Source organism: Serinus canaria, chromosome 6 (genome assembly GCF_022539315.1).
Source record: "Serinus canaria isolate serCan28SL12 chromosome 6, serCan2020, whole genome shotgun sequence".
Lineage (NCBI taxonomy): Eukaryota > Metazoa > Chordata > Aves > Passeriformes > Fringillidae > Serinus > Serinus canaria.
The window spans coordinates 1,269,294-1,293,026 of NC_066320.1; the positions used below are offsets into that span (position 1 = coordinate 1,269,294).

The 23,733-nt window shown below is 41.3% G+C and overlaps 1 protein-coding gene across 3 annotated transcripts in view; it reads right to left on the reverse strand.

Annotated features, from left to right (window-relative positions):
* Window positions 1–5,225: 5,225 nt before the first annotated feature.
* Window positions 5,226–23,733, reverse strand: part of HERC4 (HECT and RLD domain containing E3 ubiquitin protein ligase 4) — a 29,432-nt gene continuing 10,924 nt past the window's right edge. For 2 of the 3 annotated variants that reach the window (XM_050976450.1, XM_050976449.1), the window contains exons 8-26: window positions 22,632–22,762; window positions 21,790–21,950; window positions 21,340–21,416; window positions 19,217–19,341; window positions 18,654–18,713; window positions 18,060–18,171; window positions 17,542–17,731; window positions 16,376–16,548; window positions 15,295–15,411; window positions 14,303–14,326; window positions 13,703–13,801; window positions 12,322–12,489; window positions 12,080–12,223; window positions 11,033–11,199; window positions 10,209–10,275; window positions 9,914–9,996; window positions 7,229–7,412; window positions 6,572–6,674; window positions 5,226–5,686 (exon numbers count right to left, since the gene is read on the reverse strand). In XM_050976450.1, coding sequence (XP_050832407.1) covers window positions 5,478–5,686; window positions 6,572–6,674; window positions 7,229–7,412; window positions 9,914–9,996; window positions 10,209–10,275; window positions 11,033–11,199; window positions 12,080–12,223; window positions 12,322–12,489; window positions 13,703–13,801; window positions 14,303–14,326; window positions 15,295–15,411; window positions 16,376–16,548; window positions 17,542–17,731; window positions 18,060–18,171; window positions 18,654–18,713; window positions 19,217–19,341; window positions 21,340–21,416; window positions 21,790–21,950; window positions 22,632–22,762 — 2,394 coding nt within the window. In that variant the 3' untranslated portion in view covers window positions 5,226–5,477. The remainder of the gene's footprint in view (window positions 5,687–6,571; window positions 6,675–7,228; window positions 7,413–9,913; window positions 9,997–10,208; window positions 10,276–11,032; window positions 11,200–12,079; window positions 12,224–12,321; window positions 12,490–13,702; window positions 13,802–14,302; window positions 14,327–15,294; window positions 15,412–16,375; window positions 16,549–17,541; window positions 17,732–18,059; window positions 18,172–18,653; window positions 18,714–19,216; window positions 19,342–21,339; window positions 21,417–21,789; window positions 21,951–22,631; window positions 22,763–23,733) is intronic. The other variant, XM_050976451.1, reaches the window with a different exon arrangement.

Below are 23,733 nucleotides of genomic sequence, written 5' to 3' on the forward strand. Positions count from 1 at the left end.
GCCTGGGGGATGCTGGAAGCAGGCACACCCCCACAGGTCCTTAAAGGACTGTTAAGGGACACAACCCCAAGTGCTCTCTGACCATGTCTCTGCTATTTTTACCCCCCCAGAGCAGAGGGACTCTGTTTCCCTGCAAGCCCCACTGCCATGTGCCCTGGAGGGGCAGCCCAGGCTCCCAGGGAGCAGCTCCTGCACCAGGATCACCCGGGACAGAGCCCTGCACAAAGCAAACCAGCACCAGCTACAGACTCAGTTATTGTGAAAGCCTCGATGAAACTGAAAGTCCTTAGAAACAAAACACAAACACCTCTGGCTGGGATTCAGTTGTTTGGCCCTGGGGTTTCTAACTGTACAATTCTTATCCACCCCCTTTCCAATGGCAGAGCCCAGCCTCGGCTGAGGGGGACCCTCCTTCCCCCCAGCAGGAGGGAGCCTACAGGGAGCCCTGGATCCTAGAGAAGCTCCCAACACTGGGCTCCACAGAGACCACCCCAGGGACGCTGAATGCTCTGGAGATCTGGCCACAGGCCCTGGGGAGCATCACCACCCTCCTGCTCCAGACTTCAAAACTGAGCATTCCCTGGCAGAAACCCCTGCAGGGCCTGACCTCAGCATTAACAGCTCAGCCTGCAGGGCAATTCCAGCCACTTCCTCACCTAAAGATACTGCAGGGCTTCCTTATCTCAGCTCCCCTCCCCCTGTGCTCACTCCCAATGTGGTACTGGCACCTGAGACTGCTGGGGATGCTGCAGCCCAGAGCCCTCAAACACTGCTGCTGGCACAGAGCCTCTGTGCAGGATCAGGCCACCAAAAATTACACTAATTACTTCTGAAATTCTTTAAAGACATGGCAGATACAACTGCCACTGGAAGCTGGTGTTCAGCTACAGTCTGCCCAGTCTGGAAAAGGGAAGGAACCTTGACCTGTGCACTCAAACTGAAGTCTCTGTGTAACATCCATCCTTTGTTTCCCCGTGTAATGAAGCTCGTGGAGGGAAGCAGGGAGCACCTGCAGACATTCACTGCACAGGGGAGGATTCATCACCTGCTGCTAAGACCAGCCTGGGGCACTGGTGAGATAAAGATCCCCACCAGCACTGTGCACACCAGCTACACTGAAGTTACTAATTTGGTACTTCCTATGTGGAATGAGATTCCCAAACCTCATTTTCCTAATCTGAAACTGATGTGCCTTTGGCTGGAGAAAAATAGCAATGCCAAGTGCTGTCTTGGCTCAGGTTAGGGGGCTCTGCTGGCACTTGTGGCACCTGCCACACCTCATTTGGATGTGCAAGGCCAGGGGATATGCAGGAACTCAGGCTTTAGACCAGCAGGGCTGCAGATAGGGGATTTCAGCACAGTTCTGGTGTGCCTGTCATTGCCAGTGCTTCCCCCCCACCCCCAGCTGCCTTGTGGTTAGAAGATAACACATCTTTCTCATTCAACACTTCTGCAGCAGGGACAGGCAAAGGTCTGCAGTCACCAAGTTTTAGCATTCTCACAGAAAGGCACTCACTGTAAGAGGCCGGAGCACAGAGAAAAATTATGTGTATAGGCACAAAGTGGCTCCCTTCCCCAGGAAAATAAAAACTCTGAGGACTCAGTCACAGGGTCAGGGAACTCAAGAGTACAGAAATGATGGCTCATGGAGTTCCTTCACTGATGAATTGTGCACACAGAGCAGGCAAACACTCAAGGGCATTTCCTGCATTAATCTGTTGATAGCAGGTGACAGAAGATGCTCTACACCTTTCTAGCTAGGATTACTGAAGTCATTGCTCCAGACTTGACCAACACAGACAGCAGATTGAAGGACCAAAAGAGTAGGCTGATAATTAGTGCACCCAAACCCCACTCTGACCTGGCAGGTTAGAAATATCCACTGGGTAAGCTATGGGACCCTGACTCTCATCAGGGGATACAAATACTTTGTTTTTCCATCTTCTCCCCTTCAAAAACTGAGTAAGGCAATCCCTCACAGTGCACACAAGTAGAGAGTTCTGGCTGCACACAGAAAGTCAACACAGCCACTCTTGGGGGGTTCAACTCTTTAACAGTGCTGAAAACTGTACTATTAAATAAAACCTTTTATCTACATTTATCTTAACTGCAGAACCTTGTGTGCCTTTAAGGAGCTCTCTTTTATAGTGATTTACATTTGATTACATTAAGCTTCATTTCTTATCAAGTTTATTGCAGCAGAGAGCAGTGCTATGAATTAAAACCCTCTTCAGAGCTGTTTATAAACATTCTTAAAGGGAATACCATGGCTCAAAGCTCTATGATGAGTAACAGCCTCATTAATAGCAACTCCCATAAAGTGCCAAAGGAGACAAACCATTATGCTAAAGCTCACTGCTTTAACAGCTCTACACTGTGTTCTTACCTCTGCCCTGGAAAATGAGGGACAAACATCTGCTGTGCCTGTGGTTCAGAGGGCCTGGGCAGCTCTGCCACGCAAATTCAATCTTCACCCCTGTCTGTACTCATGGGACAGCTGCAATAAATCCAGTCCATGGCTGCACTGCTCTGGCAATTGCAAGTCTCCTTCAGCAGTCATGATGACAAGTCTGACATGCAACTGGTCTTCTCCAGTGAGAATTCTGAATCTTTATCAAATGCTAATCTAATCATCAAATAAAAATACTTTAAAAATTAATTATTGTAAAATGCTCCCACAGAAGCCCAAACTACTGTCACTCCCCAGTTGTTTGTGTTACCCTTTTAAGCAGTGGTACCCAAGGTTCCCTGAGTAACTGAAGGTTTGAGGAAAAGGAAAGCTCCAGGCTTTCTTCACTAACATCATGGCCATTTCAGCTACACATAAAATGGGGTTTTCCCCTTTTTTACATGTTGCGCAGCATCAAATATTGTCTACAAAATGATACTTGATCCAAGCAAGAGAAAGCACTGCCTGCTGCCTCGGGGCACAACTTCAGCAGAGCTGTGCTTCCCTGGGCTGCTGTGACTCTTAAGTGAACTAAGGGCAACACAAGCACTGCAGAAAGCCTTAAACTGCCTGACACAAGTGATGCCACAACTATTAATTGTTCTGGTATCACACAGAAGGCCTTGACCCTGTTACACAGACAACTGTTTCAACTGGGCACTGCCTCCCTGCACCTGTAAGATAATCAGGAGCATCCAGCACTGTAGGATCCAACTGCATTCCCTGCAGAAGGCCAGAGCTGCAGAGAATTCTCATGAATGCTGTCCTGAGCAAAGTGGCTCTAGCCCTGCTCTGCCAGTGATGTCAAACCAACCATCCCAGCACCACCACCCTGCTCCCAAGCTCATGTCCACTCCTGTTCCAAGAGAATAAGAAATGTGTCTGCCTCGTGCTGCAGCAACACAAAGCACCTGCCACAGCAGTTTAGTCAGCAAGAACTGCACTTCAAATACGCAGGGTATCCATCATGGTTAGTGCATCCTAAATTGGGCACCAAAAATGGGCAAGTGAATTACAGCTTGGATTCTGCCTCTGAGCCCTCATCTACAGCCTGAGGCTCTTTAGTCACCCTTCAGGTTAACACTGACATTGACTAGAAATCCAATACAGCAAAAGCCAGAGAATATCCCAGAGGGAAATGAAACACATACATGTACCACTGGATTTGTGTGATATGGACCAAATCCCACTGTCTGTGCAACTGCACATACAGCCCTTCTTTTTGAGTAAACACCAGCTGTGTGCATCAAATGAAACAAGACTCCCATGGGAAAAATCCAGCACTTGGACAGGCAATGATACACAGGGGAGAAAGGAAGAAGATAATTTTACATTAGCCACTTCCTAATTGTTGAGAATCTACCTTTGCAATCTTGGTGTTTCATTATTAAAAATGGTGGTTTAGTATTACCTGGTAAAATGACTGCAGAACACCTTTTTTTCCCTCTTTCTTTTCTCCTTTTCTTTCTTCCATGTACAATAAGATTAAGCTGCTTTAGTATTTGTTGGTTTCTTGTTTTTTGCAAGAGGGAGGATTTCCGAGCCAGGTAACCAATGTTGGAAAAGATGGAATATGGGCTGCACACAAAGAAATTACTAAGAGGTTACACTGTGTGAGAAAGCTGTAAAAAACAGTGTTAAGGAAAAAGACTGATTTTAACTGTACTGACCTTTTTTTTTGTATTATATCAATATGTACTGCCAGCACAGAAACTGGGTGTTATATAGTTTATTGCAATGACTGCATTTCCTGCTTTTCTTAGCTGTACTCTCCAATTTAATGCACTGGAAGTTCCTCTCCACCTGAAGAACTCTGCTTGCTGCAAGCATCCATACACATCAACCAACAAAGGTTTTCATTCAAGTCTTTTATTATAGCTTGAATTTTTTCACTGCATTTAAAAATCTAAAAAAAATAAATATTTGTTTCACAGCTGCAAGTCACATATGCATTAACACCACAAAATCTGGAATTTAACCAGAGAAGGAAAAGTCAAATCCGAAAGTGTCCAGCTAAGCACAATCGTCTCAGGGCAATTATACTAAAAATAAAATCTTAAGAAAAAAGGGAGAGGGGTGTTAAAGGTTATTTCAAATGCATTTATCTGGAAAAAAGTGAAAATTCTATTAGAAACCATAAACTACGCTCTCAGCATTTAAAAATAAACGTTTAACCTCTTGACAGCAACAATTGGCTGGTGCACCTTTTTCTTTTCAGCTGTATTCTCGACACATGACTGCAGAGGTTTCAAATCATAAATTAACCTCTTGTATAACTGTGTCCACTTAATTACAGAATCAGTCCTTCAAAAGAAAACAGTGTCTTAAGTCAGCTTGTCCATCCAGATATTAAAAATGCCATTGGATGTGGTTTTGTACCGGCACTAAGTGACTGCTTCATGGATTGTACGTTGTGAAGATGAATGTCTCTTGAACAATCACTTTCATTATTTAGGTTCTTAAAACAAACCAGAAAAATAGATATCTTCAGAAATCAGAGGAATCACTTTTTTTTTTTTTTTTTGTTAAAAGCCATAAAATAAGCTCATATTCAATTACAAGCAATAGAAACCATACTGGTATTGGAACAGAACTATTTTATCACAAAAAATTTTTATTTACAAAATGAAAAGTTACCAAGTGAATTTATCAGGGAAGAAGTTAAATGTTCTTACTAAGTGATTTGAAAAACTGAAGCAAGTCTCTCATGCACTCACACGCCAAATTGTCTGCATAAGGTGAAATGTTAATTCTTGTTAGTGAAACTTGACTCCCATTCACAATACTCTCATTTTTATTGTAAGATGGCAAAATCCACATGGCTCTGTACAGGAAGGTATGTATTAAGACAGCTCCTCAGTTTTGGAAATGATTTTTTTGGCTCTCATGAATATCCATACCACTGAACATTTTTTGCAAATAATCAGTTATATTATTAACTGCATCACTTAATCCACTGAATTTACCACCACAAGAAAGACACGAAAACTCAATGATCCCACGGGACACGGAACTTTCATTTCTCAAGTTATACTAAACTGAAACCTTCATAGTGGTCTATGGCCTGGATCAACTTAGATTTCAGGGTTTCTTTATCAGTGTATTTTGGAAGATCAAGAAGATTAAAGCAAGTGTGAGCTACGGGCAGGTAATCTTCTCCCCCTCCTGTTGGCTGGATGACCAGTTTCAGACACTTCATCCCAAGGATTGGAATCCGATCACTGCCTGTCAAAAACACTGCCAAGAAAAAACAAAGGCTTGTAACTGTAACTAGCTGAAGATTAACACTGTCTGTGTCACATTGCTGCTCTAATCACTGCTCTAACCATGCCAGCAATGGCCAGCTTTTCACACCAAAGTTCTGTGAACTCTGGAAAACGGGGAATAGTGACTTCACCCAGTCTCTACCTGCTACATCTGAGCTCATATGTAATACAACAAGTGATCCATAAAGGAAAGTATTTCATTTTAGCACATGAAACCAAACAGCCCTTAAAATACTCTGAAGTTTTTCATGCAACAGAACCTTTTAACTTATAAGCCACTGGCTGTATCTTTACTGAGCATTTCCAAGAATCTTGTAAGCACAGAATTAGTTTATTCAGTAAGTAATTTATCTGAATTGGAAACTAATCAGTGCTTTATTCCAAGCAAATCCTCACTCACAGCAAGCTTTGATTACTTTACCATCTGAACATTACCAGTTACATCAGTACCTTGACAGATTTAAAATCAGCTACTACTCCAAATTTCCATCTCTGTGCAGTGAAAAACCTGGAGGATGTGGACTATATGTCAAAGCACACGAAAAGATATCCTAGTCACCAAATAAATGTCACCAGCAGATGAGATTGTTGGTGTTTTGGGGGGTTGGCTTTTCTTTTTTTAATGCTGCTCTGAGCTACTGTGATCTGTAACTACCCATCACCCAGAATGACTCAGGACCACCCCAAGAAAATCAGAGACCAGCTCACAGCTTTTTCTATCAGGCCTTTTTTTTCCCAAATAGTTAATCACATCATTACAGACAAACACTTACACCTGCCCTCTTCTAGCAAGACCCTGAAATCCCAGTGAAACTGTTCAGTTAGAAACTTCTGTGCAGCAATTTCAAATACTTACACAAAAACTGTTTCTTCTTCTCCAAAGACAACTCGTGAAAAACCTCCCAGAATATTTTAATTGTAGGATGGTCTGCCCAGTATTCTCCTTTGTATTCTGTATTCTAAAATGAGCAAGAAAGGGGGTTATTGCTTGCTCACAGAACAGCTGGATAAGCTGACACTGCAGCAGAATGAGTGCAGTTTGTGCACAGGCACACAGCAAGTGACACACTACTACCACTTTCCTCATTCCATTTATTTCAGGTGTTCAGTCTGAATTCAGTACAGGGACAGATGCCTGTACTGCAAAGCATTTTCAATCCCAACACAGACCAAGTCTCACTGAGCTCTGACAACTGAGAATATTTACTTTTAATAACTGTGTGTAATCACTTTGCTTTCTCATGTTTAATATGAAAGATTGTATAGCTGCCTCAGGGTTCTGTGGATTTTTCTGCCTCTCCTCTAAGTCTGATTTCCTTCAGAAATTAGATGGAAAAAGTTTAAGCAGGAAGGTGAATAATATTTTAGGATCTCTACTGACTGATGTTTGAAGGTGTCAATAAATAACAGGAATCACATGCATTAAAACAGAGCTCAAGAGGACTAGCTACTAGCTGCTTTTGCACCCTGAAATTAGAATTACACAAAAGAAAAACCTAACTAAGGTTCTTACCTTCTCCAGCTCCTTCCAGTCATAATTTGTGTTCCCAATCACCATTGCCTGCAGCTCGCTGGGCTGGAAGAGCTGAAGAACTTTACCTCCACAGACTTTGTGGAAGCCTTCATGGAATGCACTGTATAAGGAAGCCACAGATCTATTGAAGATGTAATCCACATATGCATCTACAAAATCTTGCCTGTGGAAAGAGAAAGAATGAATTATATTAAGGAAATAAAGAGGAGGTAATACAGGCCATCCTCCTACCAATGAACCAGTGGCCATTTCTGTAGAGACAGTGAAGCAACAAGGAGCCTGATGCACTGTACTGTCTGCTCTATCTTACAAGCACAGTGAAGATAAAATGGCACATGAATGTATTTCCTCAGCACACCCCTGAGGGCAGTCTGCAGCAGAAAAGCAGGAACATTTAATGTTACATACTTCAGGCACTACAAACATCTCCCTTATCTGTGTGCATTGCAGTGAACTGGACTCACTGGCAACAGGCTGAAAGGCCTGAACTGCAGGGAGTGTGCTGAAAGCTACTAATCAAACCCACTGCTCTATTTTTTAAATTTAAAAGATTACCATATTTGCACTAAAAATGCAAATCAACTTCAAAAGGACATTTGAGTCTTGCACAGTAAAAGAACCAGTGCTAAGGAGCTGGATACTGAGAAACAGATGGCCTGTTATCTGTGCTTGGTACAAGGAGTTCTCAGATCCTGCTGGAAACATCTCCAGCAGCACTTAAGGAAGATCTAAAACTTCTTGAAGTGATACAGCATTTATGATAATTTTTGAAATCAATGCCAGTGCTCACTGTTGAGTTTCTGCACTGGCAGTGACCCCAGCTGTTCATTACAGCTATCCCACCAACACATGTTCACCGTGCAAAGAGGGAAAGCATTTCAACACCACCCCCAGCCCTGGAGTAACATCACCAGCAGTTTACAGAATCACAGAAACACATTTAGATGATTTGTTTATTGAAGCTGCTGCACTGAAAATGCTGGGGATGACCAAAGTGGTAATCCTCCTCTTTTCATCCTGTATTCTATGTAATTTTCCTTGTAATTTTAAGTTAATAAAGTTTTTTTTTCTCTCAATCTTAAATTAAAACCTACTCTGCTCTGTCTCTGATCACATCTCACAGTAAATACCAAAAAAAAAAGTATTCTCATGAAAACAATAGCATTACACCAAACTCAAACAATAACAAGCACTCCATGAGATCTCTTTCTTATCTGTGAAGGGCAGGTACCTCGTGTAACACTAACAGTGCTGCTAAGGCTGCTCCAGGGAAAGTCACAGTGATAAAGTAATTTATATTATAAAACTAATTGGAGCATCATGAAATATTTAGAGCTTGGGAAAGAGGAATTTCTTCATTACTGCAAGACAATGTGTGGTAACAATGCAGCAGGCATTCCACAGGCACCTGTGGAACTTTTCCCATAATCCAACTCCAATTTTACAGTCACTTAGTGACAGAACATCAAACCTACACCAGAGAACTGCAAAGCTCCAGTGTTTTCCATGTGCATTCAGGTCTCATGGAGCGTGCTCTTTCCATTCAATTCTCCCTTTACCCTGGGAGAAGTACAAGCACAGAGAATTCATAAAGATTAAAGAACAGACTGGAAAATTCTGCAAAAAGGGGACAAAAGCACCACCAGGTATGTTCTGCCTATCCTCCAGGAGCAGAAAGGGAACAAAGGGCAGAAAAGGCTGTTTCTATAAATAAAAGTTACAGAATCCTTGACTGAGGAAAAAACCCCTTCTGTCACTCCTCTTCTGACAACAGCACTGGATTAACTTATTTAATGTTATCTACTCTACAAAGGGAAGACTTCACTGAAATCATATTTCAGCATGAATGAGGAGTTGTAATAATGGCCCTTAAGTCAGAGTTCTCATCATTACTCACTGAATTTCAGTGATATGCAGCTTCCTGCAGTGATGCCTTAGGACTTCAGCTTTTATTTTTTCACATCCTTCACTGCATTAGTGCACAACTCTAAACTCCACACAAAGTGTTAGTGAAATCCCTTCACATTTATTTAGACAAAACAATCCCTCTGGGCCTGTAACCCAGAGACAGCCTCAGGCCCCAAAAAGTATCAACAACAGTGAACTGGGGGAACTTGACTTCATTACCTGAGGCTGTAATTGGAGGATTGACCCCTGATGTGCAGACCAAATTCATATCTGTCTGAAAAACTGGTGGCCAATGTCCAGCTTGGGTGTAGCCTCTGGAAGGCTCCTGGCTGCCCATGCCTTTAATCAATAGCCACAGAATTCTCCTAGCTTTGTCTAGCCTCTGTCCTAGGCAGGCACTCCAAGGCATCAGCAGCACCTCAAACATCTTTAATCTCATTAAATGCTTTTTGGGGTTGAAGGGGATCTCTGAAGATCTAGCCCAACCTCCTGCCATGGGCAGGGACATCTTCAAGCAGACCAGGTTGGTCCCATCCCTGTCCAGCCCAGCCCTGAGCCCTCCCAGGGATGGGGCAGCCACAGCTTGTCTGTGTCAGTAGAGGACAGCAGCTCTTTCAGCAGCACAGGAGAGAAGGGCTTGGGAAAACAGCCAAAGCAGTTTTGCCTCCCACAGCAGGGGCAGAGCTCAGCCCAGGGAATTTAGAGCAGCCCAACCCTCCCAAGGCAGCCAGCAACACTGCAACCCACAGAACTCACCTATTTTGTTTGACTACAGGAATGTCAGCACCTTTAGGAACAAGCTCTTTAATTTCTGTCGTACCAAAATTTTCCACAGTGATCTATTTGAAACAAACAAAAATAGTGCAAATCTCATTTACTGCATAGATACTTCTGCCCACCACTTAGTTAACAGCAACATGAATGGCAGACACAGGAGCTAAACCTCATGGAATCAGCTGCTGATGCTTTTGTTCAAACTCTCCACCAGAGACAATTAAAATAGATGGTGTGAGCTTGGCAAGACATACTTCAAACACTACATAAAACTTACAGTAAAATTAAGACAAAATGCTTCTTCTATGTCATCCTCTGGATAGTCCAGTAGCTGTTGCATTCCCCTGCAAAATAAGTTACAAAATACTTGCACCAGGGGAAAGAAAAATGAATTTATTTTGCTGAAGTGTTCTTTATGCTTTGAACATTCACATTTAAGAAGTATCTTTCTACTGTTATTTCATTCATTATCTTATTGACTTGCACCTCGGGTAGCGCTGGGAAATTCCAAGCAATCATTTCCTTTTGGTCATCCCATGGGGTGAAGAGAGAACATTCCTGTCTTAAGACTTCAGCTAAGGGGTTCCCAAAGCAGAGGCAGTTGGTACTTAAAAAGCACTGACTGGCTCTTCCATTAACACCTTTGAATTCTCCTTGAATCTATGAAATGCTAAAAAGCATCCTTTCCTGTTCATTTGAGCCTCCTGCTAGTCAGTGCTATTCAAATCCCCAGTCAAAAGGAAATATTTAGCATGTATTTGTGCCTGAAATAAGCAAAAAAATTTTCTTGATGGATTTAATTTAGAACTGAAACTACGCTCACACTCAGGCTTATAAAATTAGTGGCTAAAGCTCAAGGGGTTTGAATTTCAAGGTTATTTTTTCCCCCCTAATATTCCGTAGGATCATAAAACAGAAGAGACAATCACTAACACCAAGCACTGAGACACAGAAGTGTCACATGCACCAAATGACACAGTGGCTGCAATTTCCTGTGAGCTGTTTACCCAGTGACCATGGAAAGGAAATGTAATGTTCTCAGAGGAAAATGTTGATTTCAAAATTAATTTCAACCAACACCCATTTTTCTTTCTTGCTTACCTGCCAACATCTGGCATCAATTCTTTTAAGTCATCCAGGGATGGTTTCTTATTCAATAGCTTTTTGTACAAAGCCAGAGGAAAATGAAGGTCTACAATAGTAAAATTATATATTGCTAGCCCACAGACAACACCAATCAAATGAAACAAGTCACTGTCTTCAAAGGTCTAAGAACAGAAAACAGACAAAATGGTTTAAAATAAAGAAGTTATTTTAACCTTGCAGAGTGCAGGAAGAAGTGTACAGTACAGTATAATCTGAGTGAGTTTAATTCAAATTTTCTTTAAATATGTATGTATCTGTAAGTACCAAGGAAAACAGAATAAAGTTTAACCAGCTGAGACTGAAACCCAAGGGAACAGAATCCTTTCTGCCTAAAATTAGAAAGGCTGAGCTGCAACATATCCTGTGCTCCAGGGGACCCACACTGCACTAAGGTTCTGGTTTTGCCAGTGACCTCCTACTGCATTACTCAGTGATTTAAGATGTCAATTTTTAAAAAAATTATTCTGGGGAGCAAGAGGGAAGAGTTCGCTATTGAAGCCCTCAGAATTAATTCCCAAGGCTTTAAACACACCTGTGGGAATGTAAAAATTCAGGTATTTGGGATCCAACCACCTCAGCCAGTGTACTTTGAAAGATGACTCAAAGGTCAGGGATCAAACCTTCCAATAAAGCACAACTCCATGAGCACCTATCAGCCATAAATACAGCTGCACACAGGAAGCCCTGTTCAACCCTCCAGAATTTGTCTCTGGCCACCTCCAGAATTTGTCTCTGCACCTTGACTTCCTGATTCTGCCCTTGGACACAGTTTGTTCTGGCTACTTCTTTCTAAAAACCTGGCAGGCTTGGGGACAACCAGTATGGAGTAAACAAGGAATGGGAGAAGTTTTGCTCTAACAATGGCCAAAAAAATAGAACTTTTTTTGAGAATACTTTCTTCAGCTCCCACTCTTGAAATAAAACCACCACAAACTGCAATGTTCATGTATTATTACCATAAATCCTGTAAGTTAAAATGACTGAATATAGACCACAGCCTACCTTATCAGAGAACCAGATCAGCCTGGACTCCTCGTAGTACCTGAACATTCCATATTTGGGATCCAGCAACTCCCTCATGATCAGCAAAAAAAATTCCTTGCGAACGCCTCCAGCGTCGACAGCTTCCTCCCCTACAAAAATCACCTGAAACACAAACTCAGTGAGCACTGAACTGCAAAGAGGCTGAGAGGCAAGGTTTGTGCAAAAGCACCTCCAGCACTCTGAGCAGTGTCCTGTGATACCTTGAGGGGCTTCTTGTAGTCCACGTTCTTTGTTTTCCTGAGCACCTCCACAGCATCCCCCACAATGTTGTCCCTCCTCACCATCACTATCAGGCAGGGATTGACAGACTCAAACACTGGCAGGAAGAGAGAAGACAGATTCTGCCTGTGGGCCTGATCAACAGCCATCTGCAGAAAAACAAAGGGAAAACTCCTGTCAGTATCACCTGTCCACAGGCTTGCCTGCAGAAGTGCAGATGGAATAACCAGTACAAGAGCTACTGGATTTGCCCCGGATTTCTTTGCATTCCTTTCATCTCAGGACGTATTTGATTTCAGGAAATATTTTTCCTTCACCCATTGCTCTCAGGGAAGTATAAGAACTCAGGTTTTAACATTCCAGTCAAAATACCTTGGACAACAAAAGGAAGCAAAAAGATCCTGCATTTCATCTAATGAAGAGGAAGCTGTTTAATATAAATCTGGCATGAAACCAAACATACATTAAAAACTAATTCCCAGCACGAAAAGCAATTTAACTTGCATGGTAATTTCTGCATTAAAATTGTTTGAAAAAGAAAATGCTGTTGCAAATGTTCTAAATATGACAGAGAACTCTTGAGAGTTTGTGAGTTTTAATACTATTTAATATTGTTAATAGAAACATTTAATGTGAACATTTCCCTGAACCCATCCAATGTTGGTTACTGACTGTGTATATCCATTTTTAAGGCACATAAAGGCCATTTTTTATTAATTAAGAGCAAGGTAGTATTTTTCCACATGAGCCCCTTACTTGAACATGACTTACATCATCTGGTTATTTTCAGACTCAGATCAATGACCCAGGTAATATTCCAAGTCTGCTCATATGGGAGGTGAGGGTGTTCTTTGGTTGTGGGAGGTGCTTGGGGTTTTATGTTTGTTTGTTTGGGTTGTGGGTTTGGGGTTTTTCATTGCTGTTTGGGGGTTTTGTACCTATGGGTTGATAACACATTAAAAAACCATCTCACTAGTGAAAGGAAAAGAAGTCCTGTGAAAATGTATGGCAAGTACAAAACAGTCTAATTTCCATGTGATCCCAAACCCACCACCCTCTACTGTGTGCATACCCTGAGATTAAAACTAGACCCTTGATTTTTATGAGGGAGAAATTACATAGAGTTAAAAAAACAAAAAACCCACCACAAAAAGCCAACAACCAAAAACACAAACAAAAACCAACAAAACCCCACAAACAAACAAAAACCCAACCAAACAATAAACAACAACAAAAAAAAAAAAAAGCCCCAAAACAACACCACCAACCAGGCAAACAAAAAAAAAACCAACAGGAACCCCCAAGGTCCCCAACTCAGGGAAAAAATAATGAATCCCTACCATTAAAAATGGAGCCTCCTACCTGCATCTGTATGATTGCATCTGTTTGCAAGAGAGTTGTCTTTGCCTGGGCATCAAATACAAATGGGTATGTGCAAATTATAACAGGAATTTCTGTTAACTGCAATGAGAAGAACCATGTCATAGCTCAGCTTGTTCAAAAGCCACAATTGTGGTTAAAAAAACCTTTACAGCAGCACTCATTTAACAGATCTATTTTACTGCAAAGAGAACTCAACCTTGACTTATTATCAATGCAGAGCCAAAGCATCATTCAGTAGATTTTTAATTGTTTACTACTTCAGCCAAAAACAAACCAAAAAAAACCCCAACAAAACTCAATCAAGCCAAACCAAATCAAGCCAGGCACAAACTCTCACTTAGCACATTTTAATTTCAGAACTGTTATTGCAGCTAGTGGGTAGAGAAGTAGCCCTTTTGTCCAACTGCTGCTCCAATTTTCAATACAGATAATTACATATTTTTGCACCACAAACATTTTTTTCAGATTACAGCCATGGCTAATTTGAAGCTTTACTCCCAACAGAACACAGCAGAAAATCCTTAACATTTCTGATTTCCTTACATTCTTCAAAAGAAATCAGATTGCATCCAATCTTACCTCAGTTAATCCATGGTTGACATCCTATGACAGCATTTGCACAAAGGTAGCAACAATTAAGATGAAAAAGCAGCATTAGTGTCTGCATTAATTACTCATCTCTGATGTAGAATTTAAAAAATATTTATTTACTGCTTCCCCCCAAGAGAAGGTTTACTGAGAAATAAACATTAACCACAAACATTCTAATTCGTTTATTAAACACAAGCTTGTCTTTCAACACCCTGTTTATCAGTCTTTAAAAACAGGGCTGTTAAAGTATCATGCTTGCGTGGATGCACAAAATTACACTTAAAATGTTTACTTCCACACATTAATTAATACCATCTGCTGGTACTGCTGCAAAATAATAAAATATGGGTGGCTAGAGAAAACTTTCTTAATTACTTACAATATTCTTTCAAAGCTAAAGTCAAGGAACTGTGGCAAAAACCTATCCAACTCACTAATTCTCTGCACAGTCATTAATTTGTTCCCACTTATCACTCTTCTGTTTAGAGATGCAGGACTTAATTATCTCAGTTGTAGCTGCTAAACTCAAAGGAGAAAATTCCATCAGTTATCTGCCCCTGTAGCTGCTGCTGCACTCATTATCCAAGACAGCTGCAGCTTGCTCACTGACTGGACCTGGCTAATATGGCAATCCAGATTATTCTGGATGTTTTCCTCCTGTGGATTATTATATTCCTAACGTTTTTGACACAGGAAATCTTCAGTGACAGCATTCTGAATCACTTTTTAACTGACAGCTTCAAATGCTGAGCAGTGTCAGTCCTAAGAATGACACCCTGGAAAAAAACACCTTCTTAACAATTCCTCTTTAGCCAGTACCTGACATGAGTCTGCTCAGCACTGCTCATCTCTGAAGGTATTTTGATGAAAAAAGTTATCAGGCTCAGACAATCTATGGATTTCTTTAAAGGGATAAAACAAACACAAAACATGGGAGGAAAACACCCACAAAAACCCAAATAAAAATCAACACAACTTACCATTCCCAATACCTGCTGCTGGAACCAGTTGGCATAGTCATTTCTGATATCTATCAAATCTTGGATCTCATGAATGTAAAATCTGTCATACTGTATAACTTGTCCTCTTTCATTTACCTAAGGAAGTGCAATTTTTTTTTTATTAGCTTTCAAAGGGATATTTTTCCATGTTTTTCAAGCATTTCATACGTCAGCCACAGATACCCAGCCACCAAAAAAATTCTAGAATAACAACAGTGCCTACAAGAAAGCAAAAAACAATGTTAAAAACATGGATACATGGACTATTCAAAATCCCATCAAAGAGTGAAGGAAAACACAATTAACTGCACTACAGTATTGCAGAACAGGGCTGCCACTTGGAAACATCATGTGGCCTCAGAGGAACAGTAATAACTCACACATTCATGTGCACAAGGGAATAAATACCTGTTCCTGTATTCACACAGGTTTAAGAGCTATAATTCAATAACTCTAGGCTTAGTTATAGTATGAACACTATTAGCTGTGAGGAAAAGAACAATTTCCATTTAAAATCAATAGGCTTTAAAAAAAGATAGAGGTGGGAAAAGTAACTTGATACAGAGGCTTGTCTCTAGAGTACAGTTTTAATCCAGAAGCATCCACACTTTCCTAATACACAATTCTTTTCCCAGGGACTGCTAACTGGCAAAGCAGCAAGACAGTAATAAAGATCCTGCCTTTATAACCAGATAATCTAAGCCTACTTTTCACAAATACCTCCCACATGCCCCTCCAAACCACCAGATACTCAATCTGCAGAACATCCCAGAGCTGCCACCCCTTTTTCCCCCCCTCTCCCTTGAATCCAGACCCTCACAGAAGCAAATGACTGGGTAACTCTGTGTTCCCAAAAACCAGTTAATTCCATCATCATGTCAGACTGGAACCCAGAATCCCAATGATTCATAGGTCCAGATGGAACAACTACAGATATTTCTGTAGATGCAATTCTGATCTTTCACACTGATCAGTAACTCAGCTTCTACCAACTGCCCAGCACAGAGGTGCTGACAAAGCCAAGCAGCCAAGGAACTGCTCAGAAAAGCCCCAAACGTACTCTGTGCAGGATTTCCAGAACTCTGAAGGCTGTGTGGAGGAAATTGGTGAGCACTCTTCTGTCAGAAGGTGGAAGGCCCATCTTGCACAGCTTCAGAAGGTGCACTACGACATCCTTGTAGAGTTCCACGATCTTCAGGAACAAGGGAGGTTCAAGCACAGACCACCAATTTTCTGTCAACATATGGTAAATTCAGTGCTTGCCACTGCCACACTGTGGTATGTTATCCTCTTAACTAAGAAATATGTTTGGCTAGAAAGCATAAGCATCAGTTACTATAGACTCTGAAAAAAAAAAGTTGCAGCACAACAAATGTGCTGCTGTTACACATCAAATCTAAGTCCCCTGAAGTCTGCTCATCCAGACAGTGTCACAATGTAACATCTGATAAGAAAAGATGGCTCAAAACCTGAAATCATAAGCAAACAGTAGTGAGAGCAATAGAAAATGATGGAAAAGGATCTAGAGCTCAAAAACCTGTCAGTTTGCTTTTCTTTACTCTCACCAAAAACTACTGCAAAAACCAAAGTGAGATTACAAGGCAAAGCATAATTGAGGAAAATGAAAGAACCCTCTCAAAAAGAAATCAATTAACAGTAAAATATTCCAAAAACAATTCTTTAGGCTGAATTTCTTTAAGCTGAGTCACAACAAGAAAATGTAAAGAAGCAGAGTTAAAAAACCAGAGCTATTCTCAGCTGTGTATTTGAAGACCACATCTTGGCACCAGCAAGAAAAGATCAACTGCCTCAGAAGCTCAGAACAGGTGCTGCAGTCACAACCAAGACAATTTAACATCTGCTCTGCAACACTTCTGTAAATTGCTTAGAGCTTGTTAGCTGTCTGACCACATAATTTTCACTTTAAAGAGCAAAGACACATATCAATTACACTGAACTACACAGTTTAATTCTTCCCAAATGGCATCAGTCCAAAAGCTACAATAGCAGATGAATTCACAGGGATGGCCTGTTAACTCACCCTGAAGCAACAGCATAAGTGTTTTCTTACACCAAGCAATGTTAACCTGAACTTTCTCACTGGGGAATTGTAGGGAACTGTAAATACACAGCAGGTGCTGCCAAGGCCAGGTCTTCACTGATGGAATTTCTGCACATTTTCATCTGCAGATCCCTAGTGTTAAGAGTAAAAATTCAGTTTCTTACCAAGAACTTTCAGAGGAGCTTTTTCTAGGTTCAGAATAGCTGCTCCAAAAGGAATAGCTAACGTTGTGAAATTGTTTTCATCACTCATCAGTGGGCACTCTGGTAGAGTGAGATACAGCCTCAAAGCTTCAACATCTGGTAAGGAGCTGGTCAATTTGGGAATAAGGTTCTTTTCCAAACTAGCTGCCACCTACAGCACATCAGAAAATTCTGTTACTTTAATACAATTGAGATTTTAAACAAATGCCCATGTATATGAAAACTAATCTAGAAAACAATAATTAAGAGCTTCAGGGAAAACTATTACACATTTAGATAATGACAGTAAATATTAAAATAGAATATTCTGATGTGTCTCCTAATTGTCACAACAAAGCATGGTTTCACACATTTGCAGTCAATATATTATTGACTAATAAATCTATTTACAGGGTTGGACCAAGCATAACAGTAGTATTTCTGGAGAGCTGTAACCCAGAAAGGTAATCCCAAATGTAAAGAAAATACACAGCACAAACCTGTTGTGATATTTGAGCGTGCTCAGGCTGTATGAGTTTGTGAAAGAGTAGTCTAGCAGCATTCATGTCAACCCCTGAGAATCTAGAGCTGGTTTTGTAATGATCATCATTGCTGCAACAAGGGAAAAAACCAGAAAGACTCAATCCTGTGTTCTCAGCAACTCAAGACTTTAACCCCTTGACTTTTAGACCTACTGACTAAGGATTTAAAATACATCAGACTTCCATGTTTTATATGACCTTAGAAACAATTGGAAAAAATCTCCTCTAATCACAAGAAAATCACACAAAAAGAGCTGGCTGTGAACCAGCCCACGCAAGGAACTGCCCTGGAATTACCAACAACCCAGGCTGACAAATGGGATGAGCTCTGCTGGCTTACATGGCAGCAGCCAAGACAGGCTGGAGCCATTCTCACTGGGGCAGCTGACAAAACACAGGGCAGGAAAGAAGCAGGATTTTCCACAGAGGGTATCAGAGCACCAATGAGACAGGAAAGCCTGGGAAGGTGTCCCAGGGACACAAGGGACAGCAGGAAGGCAGCCACCACTAATGCTGTCCACAGGAACACCTGTTAAAAACCCACCCACTTACCTCAATGCCAAAAAGCTCCCATTCAGGCACCCAGCAGAGGAGAACGTTCCATCAATTTCACTGAAATTGGTCACATGAAATGTTACTTTTGGTTTTCCTTTTAAAAATTAGCATTTGCTTTAAAAAAAACCCTGTATTTAATCCCTAATGAATTAGATTGTGCAAAGGATGGGATCTGACTCAAATGTGACTAAACAATACTAGATTAAACTTCCATTCAAGATTCAACACTTAAGACAGCTCAAATCACAGCCAGTCTTGCAATTCAATTGCTTTGCATACTCTTTTATTAAAATAGAAGCAATAATCTTTCAGTTGTTTTCATATTCCTTTACATGTATTGCTATTTTTCAATGTGCAACTAGATACTTAATTTCATCTTGTATAATCTGAAGTGGAGCAGAGATGACACAGTCTCAAGGACCTGAATGAAAACACTGCAAGGGATCTGCACATCCTAAAATCAGTAATTACAAACAGCTCTGCTCTGTATGCCCAAAGGCCCAATGATCAATTCAGAAGCAGAAACACCCAAGACTACTTCTTTCCCTCACATCACTTACTTGGCTATCTCCAAAGGAAGTCTTCCAGACGGGAAACTCAGCAATTTTTGAATAAACGTTTCGTTCACAGTCCAGATCTGCTTCAAAAGGTCAGGATTCCTAAAATCATCTGGTGGCACCATGTTCTAAATAAATTTTAAAGAAAGCATAAAGAATCAGGCACACAAAACTGATTTCCAGAAAAATCAGCCACGGCTGAGCTGTCTTGGCTGACAATTCACCTACCCAGACTATTGCAGTGAAATACTCTAACAGTTCTGCACTCCCTGTGAAAGCAGAGCACGCACTAAAACCATCTTGATTAGGTGTTAATTCACACACCTTGCTAAATGGCAACTCCCTACAACACTGCTTGTCTCAATGAGGAACACTAATTGAGCTTTAGATGTGAGCAGCAAGCATCTCCCCTCCAGCCACCAGGAGCCACTTAGCTCCCTGCCAAGCTGTGAGCACACAGGAAAGGAGCCATTCCATTTTTCAGACAGATGTTCTTCCACCCCACTTCCATCAGGCTCCTCTGAGAATGATCATGCTTCTGTGAACATGCCCTGCCTCATCAGAGGAGCTGCATTTGCCAGTGCTGCTCATATAAAATGAATTCCACTAAGAGCTGTAATGGTAAAGAGGAGGAGAAGCAAGACCATTGTTTTCAGCAGGAGCACTGGTGCAAAAAGAGATGGCAAATAGCAGCAAACACAAGATAAAACTATCAAGAGAAAACATTCCTCCTGAGGATGCCATCTGACAGCACTGAGCTGACTCAGTGTGACAATGACTATCTGCTGCCAAAAATCAGCACTTCTGATCCCATCCCACAGCATCAGGTTCAGGAACACTTTTGCCATTTCCCTTCTGTCCAGCCAAAGAAAACAACTCAGGGAACTGAGCAGCCCAAAAATTGACTTGAGAAAATGGATTTTGGCTGGGCCCCCTTAACTGGCAGGGACACACAACCCCCAGGGGTACAGTACACACAGAACTTTGGAAGAATTCACCCAAATTACCAAACCAAAGACTACTAAAAGGGATACTTCTGCAGCATCAAAGTTCATCTATTGCTAATATCTTCTGTACAGAACAAGCCACAATAACTGCATTCATACAGTCTCCAGTTCACCTCAATTAGTCAGCCAGAAACTACTCCAGTAATTATGAAAATTACACATAAAGTTATTAAGGAAGCTTTAATAGAACAAGTTTTGTGTCTCTATTGTAGGCAATTTTCCACTTTACACCAGCTAAGTTTCTCTCAAATACAGCAATGCTTAAAATCTATCAGAATTCAGACAAAGAATCCAGCAAGTCAATCCTAGAAAAACTGCTGATTCTGTGCAACCAGAACAGGCTGTGAGCACAAAACACTGCTGCAAGTCTGACCTGTACTCAGTTTTTCTTCATAAACATGCTTCCCCACTAAAATCCATTCTCCCTTATGTCCAAATTAGTTTTCACCCTACATCCTCAACTCTTGATGCTTCATTACTGGAAACAGTCCCATGAATCTGCACCTTGTTTTTATTTTATCTCCCAACTCACTCTCCAATAGCATTTTCCTTCCATCACACTTCCACATTGCCACTTTTACTGTAAAGTCCTTCTAGACTCTTTTACATACTAGAATTTAAACAGATCAATTCTTGTTACTTTAAAATGTAAGCTTTAAGACTATGATAAAACTGACATAACAAACTATGTCACCAGCAGTATTTTTTAGCAAAAAGCTCCATTTGTTTCCTTCCCACTGTGGTACTTTAAAATGGCTACAGAGCAGAGGACACCAAAGCTGCTGCTGTGGAGGAGGTGTGAGGAGGACTGGGCAAGGAGCAAAGAGCTCAAATATTCAATCAATTCTCCCCTTATGACATGAAAAGAAGTGCATTCATCCACCAAGAAAAAAGCTTATGCCAAAAAAGTCAAGAGCTTCCTGACAGCTAACACACACTAACAGGATCCAAGTCCTCCAGCTGCTACCATGACTTAGTGCCTTGTGCTTCCACACTGCTCCAACAAACTTTACAATACAGTCACATGCACCTTCAACACTGAAATAGTTTAAAATGCATCCAAAAAACTAAAATCCAACTTTCACAAGCTTTGGAACCAAATTACACTTAATTTGTTACCTGTGGATAAAAGTAGTGTGCAAAACTTTGGTCCCCACCAGAGAAAATTCTCTTTACACAGTAGCACTCCTCACTGTCTGCAACAGGAATAAAAAACAGGCCACGGTGAAAATGTGAAATTGAAAATGATTAAGATACTGCAATCAACACTGGGTTACAGAAAGGTTCCCTTGTGGTAGAACCTTGATACAATACACTGAAACACTAGTTAATGATACAATGGTAAAGACCATCTATCTTTCCCTGAGGTTAGTTCTAGGTTTAGTCCTACCAGAGGCCCTCACCCACCAGCCACAGGCATGTAATTCCTACAGCAGGAACACAGAGCACAGTGCAATCAAACTGTTTGGGAAAAATGATTCCAGCCCACAATCAGTTTAAATCTCAAGAATTTTAAGGCACTACAAAGGAACAGGCAATCAAGCAGTAAATGCATCAGCTGGTGCTTACCTGTGCTCATTGGGCACTGAGTACTGAAGGGAATCCAGCTTCCTTTCACTGTGAAGGGACTTTTCCTGTTACTGGTGGTCCCTGTACCCAGCTGCCCATTGCCTCCCAGTCCAAAAGAGTAAATTCTTCCAGAAGAAGGGACAAATGCAGTGGTGTGCTGCCTAGGGCAAAGAGAATTCAGTAACACAAACCTAAGCACTGGAACAAGCTGTGTGCAGGCCTGGCCAGGACTTGTGCTAAGCAGTGTGTGAAAGGTCCTGTCCTACCCAACACACCACACTGCTCTCCTGCAATGCCCTGCCACTGGCAATATTCCACTCACACTCCAACAGGCAATCCTCCTTTTTTATGGAAAGGTTCCCAGAATGGAGCTGCCAGTGCTTAGCCCCTGTCTGACCTTTAGGGCATATCAGAAATGAATGTCTGGAGAGTGCCTACACCTCCTATTCCTTCCCATCCTGCTCAACTCTAGATTCCCCTCTCCTCTCACATGCCTGTAAAGAACCAGCTGGGAATTTGTGTGAACTATTTTGTACTTCCCCAAACACACTTGTTCTTCTGCAGGAAATGAAGTGATAGCAACAAACTCTCACACCTCACACTATTGTTCACACTGCCAGTTTAGAAAATCACAGCCTCTCAAATACACAACTTCCTTTAGCTCTTCTATGAATGCTTCTAGAATCCCCAAACATCACTAAATATCTTTTGTTAGGGGTCATTTTGTCTTCCCTGACCACAAAGGATAAGAAAACCCCCAGTTCATATTGCAATAGATATAAAGTTTTATACAAAACAAGTTATGTGTAAGAGTCACAAGGTTAGCAGAGAATAGACCTTACCTGCCACAGGTGATTTGTGTGACAACACTTCCCATAAGCTCAAAAACTTTCCTTGGATTTATCTCATGGCTGGTAGAGTTATGACCCAACTGACCATAGCCTCCAGCTCCAAATGTAAAAACCCCACCTTCCTAAAGAAATAAATTTTTTACATTAAGATGATCATATATCCCAGAACAAGAAACTTCACAGAAACAGAGGTTTAATAAGTCTTTTCTGGTGATTTTGGCATTGCAGGGAAAGGACAGATAATATACGGGGCACAACAGGGTCCTGAGACACAGAAGAATTGCAACTGCAATGGCACAGCTATGAAATATTACTTCACTTGTGTTAAACCAGACTCATCTAATTTCCTTATTATCATACAACAGTTCTGCCATTAACTTGTGGCATTTATAGATCCTAATCCTCATTTTCCCTCTTTTCCAGCCTTCTTGATGAACTTCACCCGTGTACAAACTCCCACTGTTAAAAAGTACACTCCAGCTTGGAAACTCAGAGTACAAATGTTGAAGTGATTAGCAAAGAGGAAGCTGCCCTGCTCAGCAGATGATACACAGCATGGCTGGAACAGCCTCATTCTTTGAAAGCATAAGAAACCAGACATTTCAACATTGTTGTAAGGCAAGTAATTTTTTAAGAGTTTTTGATTAAGCAAGATATTAACCAACACTTTCAATGTTTAAACCAAAACCATTTTCAGAAGCTATACACCTTACCCCACAACAACTTTGAAACTTGCCATTTTCTTTGAAATTGTGACTCAGTTTCTTTCAACTCTACTCTGCATCAGGCAGGCCCTCAGCTGGAAACCATCAGCAGAATTGCAGCATCCACTGAGAAAACCCAACAGCCTCAGCCACTGAGTCAGGACAGCAAACAGTGCCAGGTTCTTCTGCACTTCAGAAGGACTTGGAGAAAGCTCATACACACACACACACTACTGCTACAAAGGGTGTGTCAGCCCCTGGCTCTGCAGGGGACAGTGGAGCCACACACAGGGGTGGCAATCTCTACAAACATTCACAGTGTATTCAGTATCTCAACCCAGCCCATCAGCTTTAAAGTAAGTTTGGAGTTAACTTCTATGCATGAAAAA